This window comes from Grus americana, chromosome 13 (genome assembly GCF_028858705.1).
Source record: "Grus americana isolate bGruAme1 chromosome 13, bGruAme1.mat, whole genome shotgun sequence".
Classification (NCBI taxonomy): domain Eukaryota; kingdom Metazoa; phylum Chordata; class Aves; order Gruiformes; family Gruidae; genus Grus; species Grus americana.
Window position 1 is genome coordinate 21,425,921 of NC_072864.1, and position 22,604 is coordinate 21,448,524.

The 22,604-nt window shown below is 56.4% G+C and overlaps 1 protein-coding gene across 2 annotated transcripts in view; it reads right to left on the reverse strand.

The window, feature by feature from the left end:
- HYDIN (HYDIN axonemal central pair apparatus protein) overlaps positions 1-22,604 on the reverse strand; it is a 162,136-nt gene that overhangs the window by 2,264 nt on the left and 137,268 nt on the right. For both annotated transcript variants that reach the window (XM_054840701.1, XM_054840702.1), the window contains 29 exons: positions 22,250-22,349; positions 21,572-21,740; positions 21,068-21,297; positions 20,682-20,796; positions 19,881-20,085; positions 19,290-19,525; positions 18,526-18,677; positions 17,381-17,573; positions 16,451-16,559; positions 15,592-15,852; positions 14,901-15,043; positions 14,376-14,594; positions 13,151-13,311; positions 12,494-12,606; positions 10,792-11,038; positions 10,103-10,315; positions 9,287-9,425; positions 8,857-9,022; positions 8,350-8,497; positions 6,880-7,087; positions 6,406-6,627; positions 5,824-5,993; positions 5,530-5,728; positions 5,206-5,364; positions 4,413-4,693; positions 3,851-4,070; positions 2,814-3,026; positions 573-736; positions 110-260 (listed from right to left, as the gene is read on the reverse strand). In XM_054840701.1, the coding sequence (XP_054696676.1) occupies positions 110-260; positions 573-736; positions 2,814-3,026; positions 3,851-4,070; positions 4,413-4,693; positions 5,206-5,364; positions 5,530-5,728; positions 5,824-5,993; positions 6,406-6,627; positions 6,880-7,087; positions 8,350-8,497; positions 8,857-9,022; positions 9,287-9,425; positions 10,103-10,315; positions 10,792-11,038; positions 12,494-12,606; positions 13,151-13,311; positions 14,376-14,594; positions 14,901-15,043; positions 15,592-15,852; positions 16,451-16,559; positions 17,381-17,573; positions 18,526-18,677; positions 19,290-19,525; positions 19,881-20,085; positions 20,682-20,796; positions 21,068-21,297; positions 21,572-21,740; positions 22,250-22,349 (5,306 nt within the window). The remainder of the gene's footprint in view (positions 1-109; positions 261-572; positions 737-2,813; positions 3,027-3,850; positions 4,071-4,412; positions 4,694-5,205; positions 5,365-5,529; positions 5,729-5,823; positions 5,994-6,405; positions 6,628-6,879; positions 7,088-8,349; positions 8,498-8,856; positions 9,023-9,286; positions 9,426-10,102; positions 10,316-10,791; positions 11,039-12,493; positions 12,607-13,150; positions 13,312-14,375; positions 14,595-14,900; positions 15,044-15,591; positions 15,853-16,450; positions 16,560-17,380; positions 17,574-18,525; positions 18,678-19,289; positions 19,526-19,880; positions 20,086-20,681; positions 20,797-21,067; positions 21,298-21,571; positions 21,741-22,249; positions 22,350-22,604) is intronic.

The window sequence follows — 22,604 nt, forward strand, 5'->3', positions numbered from 1 at the left end:
ACCCAGGACACCCACAGTCCCACCAGTGGGCACGTGGAGGTATAAGAACACATGTGTAGCTTCTCGGTGAGCAAAGAGCTCCTTGAAGGGCCCCCCAGTCCACGCTTACCATTATGTTAAAGACTCCTTCCTTGTAGGAGAGGAACGTGAGCTTGTAGTCCTTCTTGGCAGAGCCTGGCACATCGATGTATTCCAGCCCCTGCAGCACAGAACTGCTTTCCAGGTTTTCTGGTTTGAGTACGTCCACTACCACGAGGAACCTGTGGGTGAGGAGGATGCAGTGAAGGTCAAGGGCAAGGACTCCCATAGGATACCCATCGTGCTGGGGTACAACGCGGCCCCTCTCATCCTCGAGGCAGAGGAAAGCCAGCGCTCACCCACCTTGGAGGAAAACCCTCCAGGATGGGTCTGCATAGGCAGAACGTGGGTGGCGTGATCCCTGACACCTCTGGCCCGAAATGGCCCGAGGAGAGTGGAAAGGTGGCAGGAAGGAGCTTCCAGGCAGAGGGAAACCCTTCCTTGTGCTGCCGCAGGGATTGCTGACGAGACGAGACTTCCTGGGCCAGACTCACCTCTGTGGTCTGTTCAGCCAGTTGGAGACGGGGAGGAGCTCAGTGTAGGAAGTCCTACATGGTACCTGCCGGAAAATGGTCCCTGAACACTTTGGGGCCTCAGCAGTCCCTTGCAGGAGGTAGTACAAGCCTGTGCCATCCGGCAGTGGGAAGAAGATGGAGCCCTAGGGACAAGAAACAGGATAAGTGAGCTCTCCTGCTCCCTGTCCAGACCGACTGCTGGCTTTCAAGCACACCTGGACAGTCCCATGTCTCAGGCTGTCACCTGAGCAGCTTCGGGCAAGTCCAGCGGGCAGAGCTGCGACCGCAGCCCTGTGTCCTGTGCAGGTGGAGACGGCAACGTCGCACCTACTCGGGCCGGCACAGGACACAGAGGCAGCGTGGCTGGGCAAAGCAAGGAAACACCGGCCCCGCAGCGGAGCTGCTCTGCCCACCCTGACCCCCCTTTACTTGCCTCACTGACTTGGGGACACCCGCTGCAGCCCTGTGAGCCTGTAAGCTGGCTTGGCAGGGTCCCACCAGCCAGGGTGGGCCATGAAAAGCTCACAGCCAGTTCTCATTTCGTGTGCCAAAGGGTCCCAGCCACCTACCCTGGGGCATCTCCTCTGCAGCTGAGAACCGCGGGACTCTTTGCGCAGTGACACCCGCCTCCAGCCCCCCAGAGCCGTTTGGAATTGAACCCCTTGATTTAAGAGCTTGTCCCTGGGGTGTCTCAGGGTTTTGGGTTTGCGTGGCAAGGTTTTGGTAGGGGGGGGGCTACAATGGTGGCTTCTGTAAGAAGCTGCCAGAAGCTTCCCCCATGCCCGACAGAGCCAATGCCAGCCGGCTCCAAGATGGACCTGCCGCTGGCCAAGGCCGAGCCCCTCAGTGACGGTGGCAGCGCCTCTGGGATAACACAGAGTTAAGAAGGGGGAAAAAACCCCCACGAAGAGCAATTGCAGCCGAGAAAGGAGTGTGAATACGTGAGAGGAACAACTCCGCAGACACCCAGGTCAGTGCAGAGGGAGGGGCAGGAGGTGCTCCAGGCACCGGAGCAGAGATTCCCCTGCAGCCCATGGAGAAGACCACGGAGAAGACCATGGTGAGGCAGGCTGTCCCCCTGCAGCCCATGGAGGTCCTGTGGAGCAGATATCCACCTGCAGCCCACGGAGGACCCCACACCAGAGCAGGTGGATGCCCAAAGGAGGCTGTGACCCTGTGGGAAGCCCACGCTGGAGCAGGGTCCTGGCAGGAGCTGTGGCCCCGTGGGAGGGACCCCACGCTGGAGCAGGGGAGGAGTGTGAGGAGTCCTCCCCCTGAGGAGGAAGGAGCAGCAGAGACACCGTGTGAGGAACTGACCACAACCCCCATTCCCCGTCCCCCTGTGCGGCTGGGGAAGGAGAGAGAGAATTCAGGAGTGAAGTTGAGCCTGGGAAGAAGGGAGGGGTGGGGAGAGGTGTTTTAAGATTTAGGCTTTATTTCTCATTATCTTACTCTGATTTTGATTGGTAATAAATTACTTTTCCCAAGTCGAGTCTGTTTTGCCTGTGATGGTAACTGGTGAACGATCTCTCCCCGTCCTTATCTCGACCCACCAGCCTCTCGTTATATTTCCTCTCCCCTGCCCGGCCGAGGAAGGAGGGGGACAGAGCGGCTTTGGGGGGCTCCTGGTGTCCAGCCAGGGTCAACCCACCACACTCAGAAACGGCACCCATGAGAAGAGAGGGGCCAGCCATGCCGCATCTGCCCAGCTCCAGACGTGCACGAAGGGCTCTTCCCAAAGCTCCTGCCTGACCGAAGGGGATGCCGCCGGCCATCTCCTGTCGTTTCCCACCCGGCCGCTCCCGGCGAGGGGGGCCCTGAGAAATGGCAGGGCAGCTTGGCCCCTCTGGTTCCCTGCACGCTGCAAAGGGACCCCAGCAGGGCCGTGCTGGCAGAAGCCGTCGTGCCCAGGGCTTGGGGAGCCTGTGGGGCCCACAGGGCTGAGCACGGGGGGCTCTGAGCCCCCCCCCCGGCTGCACAGACCTTCCTATTTCCTGGACCTTCAGAAAACCTGGCCTGTTAGGTTAGCCGCTCTAATGGCTGCAGTGGTCAGTCCGGACTTCCCAGCTGAACCTTCCCTACGCCTGGCCTCCAGCCACCAAGAAACTCAGCATCTAACATAGATGACGGGACAATTTCAGCTTGGACGGGACCTCTGAAGGTCGTCTCGTCCAACCTCCTGCCCAAAGCTGGGTCAGCGTGCTGGCACAGCCCACGTACCTGGTGCTTCTTGTCCTCCGAGCTCATGGTTAGGGGTTTGTAAGTGATCTTGTAGGGCTTGTTTTGTTGATTGGCCTCTAGATGGAAAAATTCAGGTCCCTTCCAGTGTTCCCCCTCAATGACAGGTTGCACGGTCCAGGCCTCGTTGCTCGGGTTGGAGAGGAGGATGGTCTGGCTGTGCTTCTCGCGCACGTCGCACGCGAAAGTCAGCGTCTGCAAGAGAGGGACGCAGAGGCTGCTTGGTCGTACCGAGGAACCCTTTACGCTCTGCTCAGACTCCTGACTAGCTCGAGGACCTGGAGCAACGGGGAGCAGCTTTTCCTTGCCATATGCAAAATTTCCATTTGGGGTCAGAGCTTTTGGAGTAAATCAAGTTGTTCTTAGAAGAAGGGAGAGGAACAAGTCTTTCCCATGCTGGCTGTCCCCCAAGGAGGGGAGAAACAAAATGGGGAGTCCTGGAAGGAAACTCTCCTGCGCAAGGACAAGACCTGCAGCCGCACAGCCCCTTTGTGGGGAGCCCGAATAGCAGCTCCAGGCTCTGTTTTGGGAGCAAGAGCCAACAGCCCCCAGCTGCACCCTCCTGCAATGCCCCCGAGGGCCAGGAGCCCTCCCCGCCGCATCCCTGCGCCCCAGGAGCTGGATGCAGGTTCTTTGCCCGCTCCTAGTGCTGAATGCCCTCCCCTGCCCCGACCGGGAGGAAAACTCTGGCTGTGGGTGCAATATCGTGGGCGGAGCCGGGGGGCTCCATAGGGAGGGTCTCAGAAGAGCCCTACAGGGCGTCCCCGTGGCAAGGACGCTGCAACGCAGAGCCAGGACCGCCCCGAGGTGCTTGCTGGAGGAGCAGCGCCTTTAACAAGGGAGGGAAAGCAATTACAGGGCTCAGAAATTTGGGGAACCCTCCTGCCCAGCCGTCTTCTCAGCTCTCTGGGATACCCAGGCAGGAGCGAGCAAATGTCCTCCAGCCCCTGTCCTGGGAAAGAGGTGGTGCAAATGGTGGGGGGTAAGGTGGGGATCCATCCTGATTCTGCTCCAGTTACCTCTTTGATCACAGGGGTCTCCATGCAGCACCCTGCCAGCGTCAGCCGGAGCGGCTGACTGCCCTGGATGAAGCACTGCACGCCCTCGTACTGGATAGCGTGGCTCAGCTTAGAGGGGTGGAAGGTCACCACAAAGGGGACGTCCATTCCTGGGGAGATGTAACCCTTCGGGGGGCTGATGGAGAAATCTGGCTTGAAGCTCTCGACGTCCCACTTAAACCTTGGCAAGGAAAGCACAAGGACAGAAAGGATTAGCAACTGGGAGGCTGCAAACACAGCGTGCCGGTCCTAAGCCTCTTGTGGGCTTTTCCACAGGATCTCAGGCACGGTGCTGAGACACCTGGCAATAAGGCTTCAGGTTAGGTGGGACTCGGCTGCACCCGTCTGTAAACGGGCTTTTGGCGGTAGTCCTCCTTAACTACCAGGGCCTGACTGCACAGCCTTGGCTGCACGACTCTCCACTGGGATGGAGAAGCAGAAGGGAACTATCTGGGCAAGCTACAGCTCCATCCAACCCTCGTCCAAGCTCTCAGCCCTCAGGGACAACAGAGTTTTGCATTACTTGACTCCCATGTCGCCCGTGTTCTGCATGATGATGCGCTGGGATGTGTAGCTCTGCTGCATCACCGCTCCAAAGCTGAGGTGTTCCTGGTCCAAGCTCACGCAGATGCCCTGGCAGGAGCCCCGCACCATGAAGAGGGAGCGCACCAGGCCGTTGCACTCCATCATCACTTCCTCGGTGAACGGCTGGATGCGGCACTTTGGGGAGAAGGTCACCTCCACTTTACAGGTGTCTCCTTTGGGCTTCAGGCTTAGCTCATCGGTGGGGTTCAAGGAGAGAACCTACCCAAAGAAATGAGAGGAGACTACTTCATTAGGCAACTGAGCTGTGAATCCTCCGTGGAGTCTTCCAATTCCGTTCTGTCCCCATCAACACTGCCCCAATCCCACCCATTCCCTGGTACGTATCCCTAGGTACCAAAGGTATTTTCCTGTGACGTGTCCACCATGGTGAGCTGGACTACGTCTTCCAAAGTAATGTCCCATGAGCTCCAAGAGAGCTGTAAACTCTTGGTCTTTCAAGATTACCTTTCCATATCTAATATACATGGCCACGTCCTAATGTCTAAAAGAGGTGAGAGGAACTGTCCCTTCTTCTTGCTTCTGGCTATTAAGCTCACCTAGCTCGGATGAGGCATTCACAGTGCAAGTATCAGAAGGCAGAGCAGGACAGCATATAATTGTAATTAGCTGTACTAATTGGCTACTAGCTCCCACCCAGGGCAGCTCAGAGCTACCCGCAGGCATTCTGGTAGGCACACCAAAGCGTTCTCCAGTGAAGGAAGGGGCCTCACCCCAGCTTCCTGCAGCTCTGGCGTGATGGACATGAGACTGAGCTTAAAAGCGAGAGGGGCAGCGCTCCTGTTTGCTATGGTGACAGTCTTCTTCACCGTCTGTCCGATGGAGAGGGCTCCCAGCTTCACCACCTTTCCTTGTGGTTCCACAACGTCAACCTGAGGTGGGAGGGATTCATATGAAGCGAAAAGAAAGGAGGAGGAAAGGTTTTCTGCCACCCTTGCGACAGAAAACCAAAACACGGTAGGCTGGGGAAGAGAGATGAGGAAAATGAGACAGAAAGCCATGCTGGCTGGAGTTTCAGGATTTGGATTTCATCTCACCTTCATTTCCGTGCCCCTTCCTCGGACCTCAACAGTCTTCTGGCAAAGACCGTTGATTTCAAAAGGGATGAGCTCATGATAAGACGCAACCTCTCTGGGATAAAAAGCGATGGGCACCTCCGCTGTCTCTCCCGGGTGTAGGACGCGCCCTGGGAAGTCCACCTTCAGGTGCGCGGTGCTGGTGAACAAGCAGTTCAAACTGGTGGAAGGAGGAGCAGAGGTGTCACAAGGCCGTGTGTGCTCGGATGACATCATCAGGGCTGCTTAGGGCTTCTCCCCATCTCCTCTCCCTACCTCACATCCTTGTCTGCCTTGTTCGTGATGAGGAGGGTCTGCTGGGCGGGTGGCATCCCAGCGCGGTAGATGAAGCAGGCTCCAAAGTTGAGCCTGGTGGTGGAGAAGCGGACAGCGGGCACTACCACGGTGGCAAGAAACATGCAGGTAAACGTGGGACCCTTGCTGATCTGGCGAGGGGAAAGACAGCATGAGCCAGCTGAAGAGATGGGAACTACAACCCCAAGCACCAGAGGTGGCCGAGGAAGAGGATGGGGGACAGCTGGCTGCAGTGACAATAAGGAAAAGCCAAAGGACCCCAGAGTGGAAACAGAAGGTGGACGGCTTGGGCTGAGAGGGGAAGGGCTTTTGGAGAGTCACGCGCTGGCAAGATCCTGCTGAGCTGTGGGACCCGACCAGGAGAAACAGCGCCATCCCCGAGCACGTCTGGGGCCCCTCCAAATTCGGGGCAGAGAGGGCCTGGGGGATACGTCCTGCCCCAAAAGCGCTTCCCAGAGTGGTCCTGGGTAAGCACTGGTGAAAATATTCCATTCCGAAACCGAAGGGAAGGCGCAGGTCCCGTACCGAAGGCTGGTGCCTCACCTGCAGCGTCAGCTCCACGTCCTTTAAAGAGCACATCTGCTGTGGGCAGAACGCCACCTGGGTCTCCGCTTTGCCCTCCGCCTGCACGGTGCCCGCCCGAGGGGTGACAGTAAGGACCTGCTTACGGGCTGCGGCACCACTCAGCTCCCACGAGAAGGTGAAGCTGACCTTGCCGTTATTGCGGATGCTGAAGACGCGCTTGATGTTCTCGTTTAGCTGTACCTGCGGGGAGAAGGCGGTGAGGACCAGGGCTTGGAGCACAAGCAAAGCGTCAGCTGGGCCAGCAAGTCTCCTTCCTAACGTGCTCCTGCATCTTTCAGCTAACGACCTGTGTGAAAGATCAATCTCCCTCCCTCTAGAGACCCATAAATGAAGAAAAACATGCCCTCTTGTTCAAATATACCTGCAAAGCTCCTGGTCAAGGCCCAATCCTGCAGGGCTTTCGTGGGGCAAACGGCTCAGGGAGCTGCTCACCTCCTTGAAATCAATGACGTTGATCTCCTGCGCGCTGAGCTCAGTGACACGGCCGTCACTGTCCTCGCACCCGACAGACACGTTCATGCTATAGCTGGTGGCCTTGATATTCAAGGAGAGGGGCTGGGTCTTCCTCTTGACATTGCACTTGAGGTTGAAGACCACCTCTCCTTCTAGCGTTGGGGTGAAGGAGACTGTAATGGGAAGCCTGGGGAGAGAAACGCCTTTTTGCTCTGTTCACTGTCTCAGCTTTCTTGGCCCCGCATTGCCTGCTCTACCGGAGAGCAGCTCTGGAGAGACCCCAAGCCTGGGAGAAACCAGGAACAACCCTCTGCCCTTCCAGCGCCTTCCACCACGGAGCAAGCCCTGCTGAGAGCTGTTTGGGGTACGATGGCCCCATGCAACGAAATGGCAGAGGACGCAACAAGAAGGCAGCAAACCCCGAGCTAACGCCGACCTTCCTGCCCTGCCCACGTGCTACAGGGCAGCAGTGGGTTGCAGTCCCACACGCAGAGCGGGGCGCTCCCAGAGATCCCTCATCTCCCCAGTCTGTACGAGAGGGGGAACGTCGTCTTTGCAAAGAGGAACCATCCAGCTCCCGTGACAGCAGTACAACGTGGGTGCCACCAAACTGCCTCTACGGGATTTCTATGGGTAATTTCGATGTAATTCCTGGGTATGTGATCAAAGACAAACTGCAGAGATTTACGGGGTGACCACTTCTCAGGTGAGCCCCGGGAGCTGGTGCAGGGTGCTCCCTCATCTCGCACCCAGCACCGAGCCAAAATTCAGCATCTTTTAAGCCACAGCAAAGCTGCCCGGAGCTAGGACATTCTCGTTACACCCAGGCAGGCTACGAGCAGGCACAGGGACACCCATGGCGGATCAGCAGATGAGCTAGCGACCCGCTACACTGCTTGAACTCACGACCACGTCTGATCGCGAGTCACGGCTGCAGTTTACGAGAAAAAAAAAAACAAACCCCGTTTGTTTTCTAACAAGTGATCCTGCAAAACACAGCTAGTTGTGTGAGCCTGTTGCTGTCCTCCGTGACGGGCTCGAACGGTGCCTGCAGCGCTGCTCGTGTGCTTCGCTGTGACCACGCGTGGTGGGCTCTGTCAGCGAAGGCACCCGGGGAAGAGAGGAGACCTTGCATACTGAAGGCTGCTGGCTCAGGGGATCACAGGGTTTTAAACCCCCCCCCCCCCAAAATGCTTTTGTCATCAAAACTAGAAGACCCAAAGCCTGAATTTCTCCAGGAAGGGGATCTAGAAGACCGAGGTAACCCCGACACGGCCACTTTATGGAGAAACCTGCAGTTTCGTGGTGTCTCCCGTGGGAAGGAACGGAACAAGGCAGAGGTATGCTATTGCTGAGAGCGGCTGCGGAGGGGAGAAAGCCTCAAAAGCACCACGACAGCGGAACGTCTGGGGGGACAGGAGAGGGAATCCGGCCTGGGAGCCCTGTTACCTTGAAAGAGGAGCGATGGAGCCTTCCAGGGGCTCTATTTTCACGGAGGCGTTGCATCCCTCTGCGAAGAGCGAGCTTTCTCTGAAAGCAAAGCTGAAGGCTTCCTTCTCACTGTTGATCATATAGATAGTCTGGTGCACCTCGTGCCCTGGGGAGAGGACAAAGCAGCCGCTGAAAACCTTTTGTTCCTCTGGCCACCAGACCACCACTGAGCCCAGCAGGCAGTTTGCAGTGAGGAGCGTTGCCTGCAGCTCAGGATGCCAACGCGGAAATGTACTTCTGACCCCCAAACCCCTTCCTGCAGACAGCCCCAGAGACACGCCATGTCCCTGACAGAAGCCTTCCTCCCTTCCCCTTCCTCTCCCTCGTACGCTCGGGTGCCAGGAGCTGGATGCTCTGCTCACAAGAGCCCATTTCCAGCTTCCTCGTGGGAGCTGGCTGGAATAACGGGGCTGCCGGCTCCCTGGAGATGTACACGTCCGAGTAAGGCATGACCACGGTGCTCACCGATTAACAGCAAGTGGAAGTTCAGGTGGGATCTGTCCAGGGTCACTAGTGGGTCGGTGGCGTTGCCCACCAACAGGAACGGGATTGAAACGCTCTGCTCGGGGATGGTAAACACCCAGAATGATTCTGTGATGTCCAGGTGCCGGGGGATGAATTCAAACTTGATCTGCGGGAGAAAGAGGCAAGCGAAGGAATGGTGGTGCCCTTGGCAGGGTGAGGGGAGGGCGATGCAGGCTGTTCCACTGAGACACCCCAGGACGCTCGCGTGCCACTTACACCCCAAAACCATGGCAGATGTAGGTACGGTGTGAGAACGGGGGTCCTGGGTAAAGCTCACAGTGAGATGGGATGCCCAGCAAGCGTAGACACAGCCCGCGTCAAACCAGTGTACGTGCGGACTGGACCCACCTGCTTCATTTTCTGCACCCACCTCTACTTTCTTCCCTGGCTGGATCTGACCTCTCTCTGTGAGGCAGGAGAAAGCCAGCTGTTCTGGTGGGGCTTCAGGGTCTCGGCAAGTCCACTGGAAGGAATACGCGGAACCGGTTGGGTTCATAACCATGAAGGTCCTGGGCACAGAAAGCAAAAGGGACCACTAAGGCAGCGTTGGGTGGTTAATGATGCTGTCCTGTCGCAGACATCAGGCACTGCCGGTCCTGGACACCATCTGGAAGGAGTTATTTGGTATAGGGGAACAACACTGGGAGCACAAACGTTTCACCTGCTTTCTACGTGTTTCACCTAGACTCATTTCACCGGCTTTCTGTTACTTCTCAGGTGGCTACAGAATAACGGCTATCGACAAAGAAATTAGCAAGGGTATAGCCAAATTCTTGCATGATAACATGGTAAGATCGAGCGGAAATGGTAAAAAAAAATCAAGTCCAGTAAGACTCCTTTGGAACATGGTACTCTGTTGTGGTTGCAGCCTTCACTGCCTGGTATCTCAAAGGAGCAAGAATGTCGCAAGGATGCTCTTCAAAGGGCCAGAGGTTGTGTTGGCCACAAAGCACAGGCTGGGGACACGTGGTCCTCCCAGACTGGCCCATACCTTATTGAAGAAAGGGACAAAGAGAACAAAAAATTGGCCAGCTGGTGACCAGCTTGCTCCAGCCCCAAAGCAGACTGGTGGCCAAGTGTCAGCAGATCACAGACGAGGTACAGATATGCCTTGGGCTTGGAAGAGTCTCTGGTGAAGGGGGGTGACTAGATGACCATCAACAGGAGAAGCCGTGCCCACACCTACCTGCTGTTCCTGCTGCGCACTCCGATTGCCGCAAACTCAATCACTCTCGTGTTGAGATTGAGCGTTGCCCCCTTTGGTCCCTGCAACTCCGGGTCGTGCCTTTTTGCGGTGATGTAGTCAGAGTCTTCCAGTTCAAAGTGGCAGTTTGGCATCAGGCTTCTCCCCTTCACAACCACCTCTGGGCCCTTCTGATTTGGTTTCAGGTTAGGAATCCTAGGAAGAAAGGGACTGGTAATCACCAGACTAACGTTTCCAGACAGCCAGCTGCTTGCCTGTCACGGAATCCCAGACTGGTTTGGGTGGGAAGGGACCTCACAGCCCATCCAGTGCCACCCCCTGCCATGGGCAGGGACACCCTCCACTAGCCCAGGTTGCCCAAAGCCCCATCCTGTCTCCTCGTACAGCAGAGTGTTGCATCCTCTCCCCGTGCAAGCGTTGGATCTCTCGTTCCAGATTTTGCAACCCTCCAGGAGCTTAGTATTTCATACAATATCTTTTCCCAGTGTCTCCATACCTGCTTCTACCAAGGCTGGATGATCATCTTGCTTTTCTCCTGTATGTTGGTTGTATCTGCTGCCTCTCTTGGGCTGGCTGTCCCCACATCCACACTCCCACCCCCCCAAAAGTTTAACCACGACTACCCATCGGTAGCGTGAGCTGAAAAGTGAGCAAGCCTGGCCGTTCCCTACCTGCAGAGCATACGGCTCTCAAAGTCCCCCACGTACACTGGGGAGAACTTCATCTGGAAGAGCTGCTCCTGGCCGGCAAGGACGGTGCCGCTGCGGGGCTCGACAAAGAACGGTGGGCTGGCACCGTCGGTGTTCAGAGACGAGCTCAGGGAGGAAGAGACCTGCTCCAGAGCATGTCCCAGCTGGCTCGAACAACGGCTAGACTGGAGCTTCACAGAGGAACCAGAAGTGGAGGAGGAGAAATCCCCTGCGGTAAGGAAGAGGTTATATAGCAGGACATCTTTCAAGGAGAAAATCCTCCCAGCAACTCTGCCTCCTGGTGCAGGTGGGCAGAAGGGAGCTGGGATGCACTTGGAGCATCTCTGGCCAAGTGCCTTCAGCAGGACGACTCCCGGTGAAGAACAGGGAGAGCGGTCAGTCTTTTTGTTTCTGTGCTACTGCTAAATCGTGATCCCAGAAAGTCCTGGGGACAGCGTGAAAGTGAGAACAGGGTGGGGGGCAGCAGATACAGAGACCCAGAGAACTGCTTGAAGCAAAACACACCACTGACCATCACGCTGTACAGATACTCGGATGACGGACAGGAGGGCTATGTCTACGTTAGAGAATTAAATGGGCCCGGGACTAAGCCAGCTGCTTCACTCCACGCTGTTAAACTCTCCCCCATCTCCACAACTGGGTAAGCCTGAGGCAAACTTCTCCTGCAGAACGGTTTCTGGCCAGCGTTCATCCCCAAACCATATCCAGGAACTAAGAGCAGAGATGTCTGCGTTACAGCATCTGGGAAAATTTCCGGGCGCCGTGTCATGTCCCAGCACCGCCAGCCTCGGCGCTTCGCATTACGGACAGCGGTAAGCCCCGCAGAACTGAATCGTGCTTGTCGTGCGTGGCGGAGAGAAGGCTTTGGGGAACAGCGCTGCTCTGCCCTTCACACCCTTTCCTTCCTTCCTCTTTGCCAGGCTTTCGCAACCGATGACCAGAGGGCTCGGCACAGCCCAGCAGACCCGCTTCAGCACGAGCCTGAGCATCCAGGACGGGGCTGGGCTCTCCCACCTCGGCCGGACCAGCTGCCCGCGCTGGGGAACGCAGGAGTTGGCAGCTCTCCTGTTTCTGATCAGACCCCGGACACGCAGCCCTGTTTCCCCGCAGAACCCCGCTGCTCCCAAGGAGACCGTGCGCTCAGACACGACCTCGTTACTGCGGGTTAATGAGTCACTGCCCCGCCGCTGAGCTCCGACGGCTGCGGCGAGCAGGGTCCCCGCCTGCGGCAAACGCTCCCGTGCCCGAGCGAGGAGGGTTCATTTTAGACGGTGACTTTGCGCTTGCCCTGGACCGGGCAATTGCACGCAGACAGCGACCGCGGGTCAGCTAACTCGGCGTGACGCCATCAGTTCTCCCAGTCTCAGAGCTCCCAAAGAGGCGCCCTGATGCCCCGACCCACCCCGTGGCTCTCCCCGGAGCCAGGCTCGGCTCCCGCGCAGAGCGCAAGCGTCAGAGCAAGTGCGGGAGGGTCTGAAAGGCAGGGAAGGGGCCGGGAGGAAGCCTGCGGCTGGGAAGATGCTGATAAAAGTGGATGATTGGACAGGGATGAAAAAGCAATTCATGTTTTGGGGTGAAACAGCACGGTTTTCTCCCCAAGCCCTTAGCTACCAACCGAAACACCCCCGGCACCCCCAGCTGCCGCACAGAGCTGGTCCCTTACCATCCAGGTTGGGTGGGAGCAGCTCCCCAGCACGGCCCACTGCCCCCTCAGGCTCCACCGCCGCCATCCAGGTGTATTCCAGGGCCACGTTCCCTCTGTTGGACAGCTGGAAACTGAAAAGCAAGGAGGAGGGGGGAAAAAAAAAAAAAGAAGGAAAAAGCCCGATAAATACAACGTGAGTAGAGAAGTAGCTCTGTGCGGTGGGGCTCCTGGCAGCCCTTTCTTTACGCCGAGTAGCATCTCCTTCCCCAGACAACTCTGCCACGTCTAGATCGCTGCCCCGGGACAAACTATTTCAAAGTTTGGAAGTGAAAGAGGAAAGGGCAGACGTGGTACCCAGGAGACTTAATCCAAGGGGCTCGTTCTGGTCTTGCGTCTCGGTGTGACGTGATTTTGATTGCAAACTTGTCCTCGAGCAGACGAGGACAGGCGACACGCAAGGAAAGCAAACCCGTGGCCGTTCTCGGCACAAAGGCACAGCAGAACTGAACCTCTCCCGGCACCTCTCGGCAGGACGGCATCTCCCGCTTGGCTTCGCGTGCGGATATATGGGCCCCAGCACCCAGCCAGCGCTTGGAAAGGATGAAACGATGAACGATCTGTTTAAAGGGATGAACAGCAGGTGGGACCGAACGTAAAGCGGGAGAAGGGACTCACGTGAACGTCCTCGTCTGGAAGAGCAAGGTCTCCTTGAACTGAATCACGTCCGTATCCAGCTCGAACTCGGCGTAGTCAACGACGGCACTGAGGAGAAGCTCCACCTCACGGCTGCTCTTCTCCAGGACAGTGTGAGCTGGTTCTGGGTCTGTCTCAATCACCTCCAAGCAGGAGAGAGGAGAATCACTGAGCAGAGCCCAGAAAGCCAGACTGAGCAAAATCAGCCACATAGAGGGGCTAGGAAGGACCATCCCCACTTATTTCCCTGGAAAGATGACAAAGTTTGACCCTCGCGCTATAGTATTTGTTTCTACCTACCGATCAAAGCAATCGCCACCGTGACTGTGCATAGGCCCATGGGGACAAGGACCGGGTATCAGTCCCTGTGTTTCAACCCACTGGAGTGTCTGACCTTTTTCCTGGCCCTCTAATAAATCCAGCAGACCTCTAAATTAGGAGTTAGTTCCCCGGATGGAGCTCTGTGGATGGAGAGCCCCCATGAATGAACCTTTTCCTTTCCAGATGTCTCGTGTAAGGGCAACAGCCACGCTGGTGGGGGCTGGGGACAGGCATTTTGGGATGGGAACGAACTCACTAGGGAAGTCTCCGAGCGCTGATGCTCCAATGGGGACAAATTTTGGCTTACAGGTCTTACAATAGTTCAGAAACAAGAGAAGAACCATCACCCAAGAGAAGCGTGTTTGGCAATAACAATAATAAAAGCAAGAGTTTCTGGAGATGATACTTCTCCAGACTCCTGCGTGACTGCCATACGGTGCCTGGGCTGCTCCGTAATGAGATATGCCCCAGGATAGAGACTGCAACTGAAATCTCTGGTATCGCTGTAGACAGAGCTCAGAGCTCACCCACGACACGCTGGTGGGCCAGCCAGCACGCACGGAAGAGCGCTAGTGTTGCTCTCCGCTTCCAAACCAGAGACAGAGTGCACTGGATTTCACTCCTTGTTGGTGAAAAGGCACTGAACGAGACGAAAAGATTTTAACGCCGTAAAATATGTTATGGTGAGACGGGACCTCCCGTTCAAAGCAGGCTGCAACGCGTCGGCATCCACCTCTCGCCCGAAACGCGCTGCTGGTTAACCTCACCGACGGATCAAACGTCAGGAGGAAGCAGGAGCCGCTTAGCCAGCGGAGATGGCGGTCCGCTGCCGTCGGCAGTTCTGTTTTGTGGAAGCTGGGTTAGCTTTTGCTCTTGTGCTTCTTACCTTCTTCTTGACAGGCCACGTGGCTGCCGGGTCCCTCGTGGCATCCACCCACTTGACGGTGCGCAGGCGGTCGTCCCAGTCGGTAACCTGCTCCGGCGGGAGCTGGAAGGCGATCCTCGCCACCTTACACTTCACAGGGTGCATTTTGAAGGCGGCCACGACGTCCGATTTCAAGGTCACCGTGATGTCCTTAGCACAGCCAGCATGGAGGTGTCCCACCTAGGGAGAACCAGAGACCAAACTGGAATCACCGGCAAGGGCGGGACGGACGGCAAAGGGATTGATGCGGTGAGCAGCCGTGCCTGGAATCTGCATCTTATTGCGTGTTTATCCCAGGTTTGATGGAGAGAAGTACAAAAACCCGCCACTTCCCATAACGTGGAGACCTTTCTGCAGGGCTGACAGCCCTGCCCCAGCAAAGCCAAGGATCGCATCTCCTGCGTGGCGCTGAAACGGGCTCTGGCCGGTACGCGTGAGCTCCAGGAGCCTGCCGGGCAGGGGAACGGCAGAGCCGCCCAAGCTCACCTGGGGGGAGAAGTGAAAGGGGGTGCCTGCCAGCCACTCAAACCGCATCGCCTCCACCCTGCTGCGGTTGGTGATCGTGAAGGTCACGGGGTAGGGGGTCCCGACGTGACAGTCCCCGAACTGGATGTGATCCACTCTGGCAGCTGTTAAGAATGAGAGCAAGGGATGTCAGCGCGTGGTGAGCTCCGTCCGCCCCCCCCCCAGACAGACACACGCATGTCCAGCTCCTTTCCTCGCTCCAAGCCTTCCTCCCTCTGGGAGATGCAGTTCCCCATCCGACCACTGTCAGAGATACACCCCGACACGTCCCTGAACACGTGGCCGCACGTGCGGAGGGACGCGACGCGCAGGCACGCTCACGGACCACCAGGTCTGGTGGGCGACAGCACAAGCCTGATTATATCGAGGACACAAATCATCGTACGTGGTCTGCATCCCCATAGCATACCGTGGGCTGGCAGAACCCCTTTGAGACACCCAGCTGGTACCTCTGACCCCTCCTCGCTAGCCTGCAAGCTCCTCCCTTGGCAGAGGACCTTCCCCCGCGCTCTCAAGCGCGGCTGCTCTGCAGGCTACAACAGGCAACGGGATCCGTCTGCTGAGTCTGGACCACACCTGCGCTGGCACGGGGTGCGCAGAAATGCGTATTTTCCTGATCCTTGCTCCATCTTGGCAGCCTCTCCTCTCTTACCCTCAATTATGTCTTCCTCCAGATCACCCTCAGTGTTCTCCTCCTTGCCGTCCGCCACTAGTCCGTGGATGTCATCTAGCGTGAAGTCATCCTCATAGCCTTCACCCACCAGCTGAATGCTGGTCTCTTCAAAGGGGTTGTCCACCACTGACAGGTGGATCTTCCCTTCCGCACGTTGGGCCAGGTTGGGTTTGAAAATCACGTCAAACTCTGCTAACTCCCCGTGATGCAGGACCAGGGAAGCGGTGTGGGGCTTCCTCTCTGCACAGCAATGGAAGTCAGAGACAAGTGTCACAGCCAGCTGTACAGAGGAAATCCTCCCATGGCGTCTCAGAGGACCAAGAGGTTGAAACCCAGCTGCCCCTAAGCACAGGTTCTCCCACCAATGGTTCCAGACCCTCCTCCTCTGTTCACAGGACTGTGACACCACCAAGCATATCACTGCTTAAGTCTCTCAACCTCAGGTCAACGCCCAGCTCTTGCTCAAACCACACCCAGGCAGCTCCTGCCACATGTAAAGCTGAGTTAAGGAGCGGTTTTGGCTTTTGTTGGCTGGCTGTGGGCTCAAGGGCTCTCCCCGTTCAGGCTGGTAACTCCCCACGTGCAGCAAAGACCTCAGATGGTCCGTTCAAGTGGTGAGAGAGCCCCACAACTCAACCCGCCGCATCCCGAAGAACAGAACAACTTCCTACAACGTGCTGGGAGGAAACCCTGCAAAGACTCTACGTGCAAAACAAGGGGTACAGAGAGCTCCGGGGAGGAGACTGTACCGCACATCTGCCTGCTGTCTGGCCAAGCCAAGAGCAGGACACACATTTTCCCTGTGTGGATGACCGCGCTTCACGGTTAATGAATTTACCTTCTCCGGGAGAGTCCTCCTTCGTGCCGACGGCTTGGTAGATGCAGCGTGTGGTGGGCCTGGCTTTCAAGAAGAAAACTCCCCCTTCATCCAACAGGTCTATCGTCAACTGAGAGAAGGGAACACAGAGCATGACCACGCTGGTGTGGGTACGGGATGGCACCGCAGATCGACACCGTCCAGCACAGGGAACCCAGCACGCTTCCCTGCTTCAGACGCAGCTCAGAACCAAGTTGAAGTAAAATCAGACAGGAAATAAAAATGTTCGGAGGCATTGGGATGCCGTGACGTTATAGCCAAACAGGACTGAAACTACTAAAAGTAATGAGTGGGATGTAATTAAATTACAACTGAGTTTAATTAAAATGTAGTAAAATGTGATCACATACAATCTAACGTAACTAGGACGTCACACATCCCCACGTGAGAAGCAAAATGGGAGAAGAGATACGGGGGGGAAAATACCACACCAACTTTCTTGGGCTGTAGCTGGAAAGGATAGAGTGGTCAGAAAATCACATTTCCAGGAGGACAACCCTTCCTGGAAAGTGCAAGGCAGTCATTTGCTTAAAAAGAATTTCGGAGAGCTGTTCCCATGCAGTTCTCCGAGGCAGAGAGCGGAAAGAGAGTAACCAGCCTAAAAACCCGAGGGTGGGTCCAGACTGGCAGCAGTGGTTGCAAAGGAGACGGAGCCAAGGCTGAAGGGCTGACGGAACTGCCCTAGAGGGATCGGGCGGAGAAACGAGCCAAAGCATCTTCCAGAGAGTCAGAGGGGGTTCTCCTCCTGCGACGGAGCGGCTCCGAGCACAAGGACAGGGTTTCACTCGGTGCTCCGTTGCAGCGTGCATCTCTACCCGCTTCGCCGGGACCTTCCCTCCATGGCACAAGCCCTTGTTCCCAGAGCAGAGCGTTCCCCCAGCAGCTCCTCACCTGCGCGGCTACGGTCCCACCGTTACGCAGGACCAGAGGCAGTCTTTCTGAATCACCCAGCAACAGCTTCTTGAAGAGGAGCAGAGGGTTCCCTCTCCTGTTGTGAAGGACCGGGCGCAGGACCGTCACCTGAGGCAGATTCCCGTCTCCGCTGATATCGAAGGTCAGGCTTTGCGCTTTAACCGCTGCAGGGCTGCAGGAGAGGCAGAGGAGAAATCGTTACGGTCGGTACTAACCCATTGCCCTCTCGGGTAAGCAACGAGGCGAGTGTCACCCCCTGCTTTTTCCTCCTGCACCCCACGACGCGGCTCCCCCCTCTCCTCCCGGTCCCATCAGGGCCATTCACAAGAGGAATCGGCTCCGAAGAAGCCGGAGACTTGCAGAATAACAGTTTAAAACAAAAAAATATCGTCTCGCTTAATCGAATCGTGCAGTACGGCAGGTAAATAACGAGGCAACAGATGAGACGCGGCAAATTCACCGGCTGCGGTGATGTGAGGCGTATGCAAAAAGCACAGCATGAAAATAGTGTAAAAGCAAGAAGGGAGAAGTAAGTAAATAACACCGTCAGCAAAGATTATCGCCAAGGACACTAAACCAGGAATTGCTCGTTAGGGCAGAAAGCTGACTTATCGTGTCCCAGCTCAGCAACTAAAGGGTTGGGGAAGAGCAGGTCAGAGCCCCGGTACAAACACAGGTCCCAGGACAGAAGAACTGGGCTCCTTTTTTATAGGGTGTCCAATCGCTCCTTAGCATAAAATATCTTAACGTGCCCCCAGGTAATCACGACGGATCGTCGCGTTTTAACAGAAACAAGGAGGAAATAACGCATGCTGACTTGCTGGCGCAGACACCGCTTCATCTAATCCTTTGTCCTTGGAAAGCCCCAGCTGAGCACATCTCCGTGTCTGCCATTAAATAACTTCCAGTTGGCTACGCTGCCCGCAGAGTTACTCGTACAGGGTAAACTACGACTCTGACTTCTCTGCGCTGTCTAGTAGTTACTGCTTCCTATATTACCTAATGCTAAGCCCAGCCTAGGGCTACTAAAAGAGCTAGGGTTAACAGAGTTAGGTCTACGTGCTCCCACAGAGGAGAGGTAGCTAGCAGAAGGGTCACCCCCAAGATTTCCCAGGGTGAGTTACCTTGCCTGGACATCAAGGGAAGCCTCAAAAGCGCACTGGTAGTTCTGCATCGTTTGCGGAGCGAAGGTCACCGTAGCAAAGGCGTGGGAACGGCTGGGCACGCACATCCGAACGGGATCCACCTCGAAAATGTCGCTAACGTAGCTGTTAGGCTTGGAGGAACCCCCAGAGCGGTGTTAGGAGGAAACATCCTTCAACGTGATGTAGTCTTATTTCATACAGACGTGACGGGGAACAGTCCCAGAGAGCCTGTCTTCCTTCCTGCCTCCCTGGACAGGCTCCTTCCACCTCAGGGGGTGACCCCAAAGCGGTGCTGACCTTGCACAGGGAGCTGCCATAAAGCCCAGGAGCGCAAAAGCTTGTTCTGAGCAACCACCCCAGCGTACACAGGAGGTGGGGGCTGCGTGGAAAACCCTGCAAATAATCTAGAATTGGCCTTTCAGGAGAAGGGAAAGACCAGGGAGCCTGAGGAAATGGTCTGCTTTGAGCCCTGGCACATCAGTCCAGCAGAAGAGCCCCCTCTGAGTGTGCTCCCAAGAGATATTCAGAAGGGTTCAAGTCTCCCACCAAAAAGCCAGAGGGGTGAGCCAAAACCTTGCTTGAGACAGGCTGAATTCATCCCAACCGTCACCCTGGCATTGCTGCTCTCCCCTGTAGTTTCACCTGCACTGAGCTGGACTAGCCTGGGCAAGGAGCAGCAATGAACCTGGAGGCTGCCACACAGCCTTTGAAGAGCAACAGTCACCAAGACCTCTTGTTCTTACCTTACCAGGGATGGGTTTGATGGAGAGGACCACATCACAGGGGACTTTGTCCACATTGCGGATCTTGAAGCGAGCTGTGGCCCGCTGCCCAACCAGAACATTGGTGAAGATAAATTTATTCTCATCTGTGATGAACACGCCCTTGTCTTCCACTGTCTGTAGGATCTGGCAGAGGTTGATGTTGCTGCAGATACGATGCTCCTCAAAGATGGACTCTATGTCATCAACCACAAATGCTGCGAGCAGACCAGAGGGAGGGCTGAGGATGGAGAAGCCTTCCTGCTGAATTCATCTGGACCCCACTGGCCTCTCAGAAGGCTCGATAAGCCCCTTCTGCCCAGGTCACTGCAAAACCCAACCTTGGGTGGAGGAGTTGGCTGTGAGGACGGAGCTCAGTCACCCTCAGTCTTAAAGGGCATTGCTTTCCTTGTCCCCTTCCCTGTGTCCCTCCCAGCCTCTCCCCACTGGTGGACTTGAAAAGAACTGGAACCTCTGAGGATTTTAGGATGGGACTTTAGGGTCAGGGTGTCTTCTCTGTCCCAGGAGTAAGTATGGGTGCTGATGGCCACGGAACCTGTGGATGGGGCGTACCTGGGAGGCAGGACTCGGCGAACAGAGTATAGGGGATGCCGAGGGGGTTGTCCCTGGGGTCTCTGTCACTGATATCGATGGACAGGCACTCCTTGCAAGTCCCCAGCAGCTCTGCACAGCAATCCACCATGATCATCTGCTGGCCCCCAGGAGGGATGGAGCCAAAGCCAGGGTACACCGTGAACATGCCCAGAGTGACGCGAGCCTGCAGGAGGAGTCCCAGGAGAGGCTGATGACTAACGGCTTTACCTTCAGCATGCCCAGCAAGGAGTATGCCACTCCTTGGCCTCCAGCCGAGCCCAAACCCCCAGTCCCAGGGCAGCGAGGGACAACTCCACGGCCCGGAGGAGGCACCCCAGGATGGCACGAACAAGCTGGGAGGAGGCGTAGGCTTGTCCCGAGTGGCACAGAGAAAGGAGTTTGGGTGTAAAGGGTGAAGGTGGCAGCTGAGATCCTTCAACCTCAGAAGCAGCAGCAGCAAGCAAGGTCACCTCGTGTCAACAAACCGGGAGTTCAAACAGGGACGTTCTGCATCTGGGGTATTCATAGACCTACTCTGGCTAGCAGCTCCCAAACACGGGACCTGCTCCCCTCTCTCTCTTGACCCCACAACTCCAGCTCTGAGCCAGAGCACGGGACTGCCAGCGGGACTGAGCGGCTCCTGCCTCCGCTCGTGGCTGGGACATGACGGAACCTCCAGCTGCCGCTGGCACACGCAGACCGTGTCCCATCCCGTGGTGAGGAGACCCCAGCCCGGGCTCCAGCTGCAGTGGGACGTGTCGGGGAGCAGAGGCCACCCACCTGCATCAAGGGGTTTGTGTCCTTTTGCAGCGAGGGCTTGTTTTGCTTGACCGAGGGGGTCGTTTTCCTGAAGTTTTCACCCTCTTGGGACTGGGCAGATTTCCTCTGGCGTACACTGAGAGGAGAAGGCAGAAAACACCCATCATGGAGGAAAGTCCTCCCGCCCCCGAAGGCTGCCTGCACCACCTATCGCTGTAGCTTATGGGTAGATCAGCCACATCACCAGCTCCATCCTGCACGCGGGGATACCGAGGCAATTTTCTGCTCTCCGTTCCCAAGCCCGTGACGCAGACGGACAAGAACCCAGGTGTCCTGGCTGCCTGTCGCACGCCGGCCCCGCTGCGGTGCCTCCTCAGGCAGGAAGGGTGCTGCAGGTGGTCTCTCACCTTTTCCTTTGCAAGACATCCTGCTCCGCTCTGTAGATGAGGAATTTAAAGTCGAGGACACCCTTGTTCTCCAGCTTGAAGGCGCAGGTTTTCCTGGTGCCGTGTGTCATGGCACCGAAGCTGATGAGCGAGGCAGGGTAAATGCTGTACTTGCTGAACACAGCTTTTGCCGACACCCTCACCGGGATGATGGCGATGGTCTCGCCTCCAGAGATGCTGGGCTCAATCACCTGCAGCGGCGGGAGGGGTCGGTAAGTACAGCCTCTATCTCCGTCCCCAGATCCCACCCCAAGTCCCCGTCAGCTCACCCTCCCTGTTTAAACGCCTCCTCCAGAGCCGGCCGTTCAGCTCTGCTTAGGAAGCGTCACAAATCGTTTCTGAAGGACTCTGTTTTATACATACGAGTGAGGATTCCCCAGCTAAAGCCTTCCTTCCAGAAGGCGCGTGTCCTGCGTACGCTCCCAAGACACGGTGTGCTCACACCGCCTGGCCCAGGCAGCTCACCCGGCAGAGCAGGATGGGTTTGTCCTCAATGTTCATTTCCATCGTGGGGTGGAAGAGCAGCTGGACCTGCACAGGGCGCTCGGAGACGCTCAGCACGCCCTTCTGCGGCTGGACAGCGAAGTGGGATGCCAAGTCGGGTATGTTGGTATCGGCGGTTTCCAGCTTGAAACTGGGGTGAAAGGGAAGGAACGAAGAGCTCTGCAGTTAAACGTACCGGTGCCACCAGCACAGCCGGGACTTTGCGTAGGACCATAAAAAAAAAAATTAAAAAAAATAAAAGGGAAAGCATCCAGCTATGCTCGGGGAATCCCAGATCCTGGCACAGAGTACAGACAAGAGTATTACAAGCTAACCTCGACGCCGAATTTTTTCGCTGCCTCCTTTAAAGAGCCTCCTAAAGAGAAACGAGCTAACCCTCAAAGGAAGAGAATGAATCTCAGCAGTGAGTGGCTTAAATGCCAGGGTCTCTCCTTCTGGTTCCTGCTGAGCTGTGAAGAACTGCTGGTGTGTGGCTGGATTCTCTATGAAAATATTTGAGATTGAAGAGTCCAGACGTTGTATTCACCCACGCTGCGAGGTAGCCAGTGTGGGAACAGGTCCTAGCCACGGGCAGGAGGAGAACGCAGGCGTGGGCGGATGGTGGCACCGTGCATTCACAGAGCAGGCAGCTGGACCCACCTGTATGCGATCTCGTACTTCCCTTTGTTCTTCAGAGTCAGCACTTGCTTCGCGTCATCCAGGACTTTAAGGATTCCAAAATCCACATTGCCTTCTGTACCTGCCGAAAACCCGCAGAGCGAGGTCAGAAATGGGGAACATTTGTGAGCTGCTGCAGCCTACACCAAGTGGCAAGATACAGACTTGGAGTTCTCAGGCGGCACAAAACCCTTCCCAGAAGTTCTCTCTAGCTACTTTGCTCTCCCTTATTGGAGAATATCGGCAGGGTTTAGCAGCTAAGGAGCTCAGCTTCCACCTCCTTGCTTCCAAGCACGGATCCAACAGCCCTACGTGCCGTGCTGAGCCTCGAGGAGTC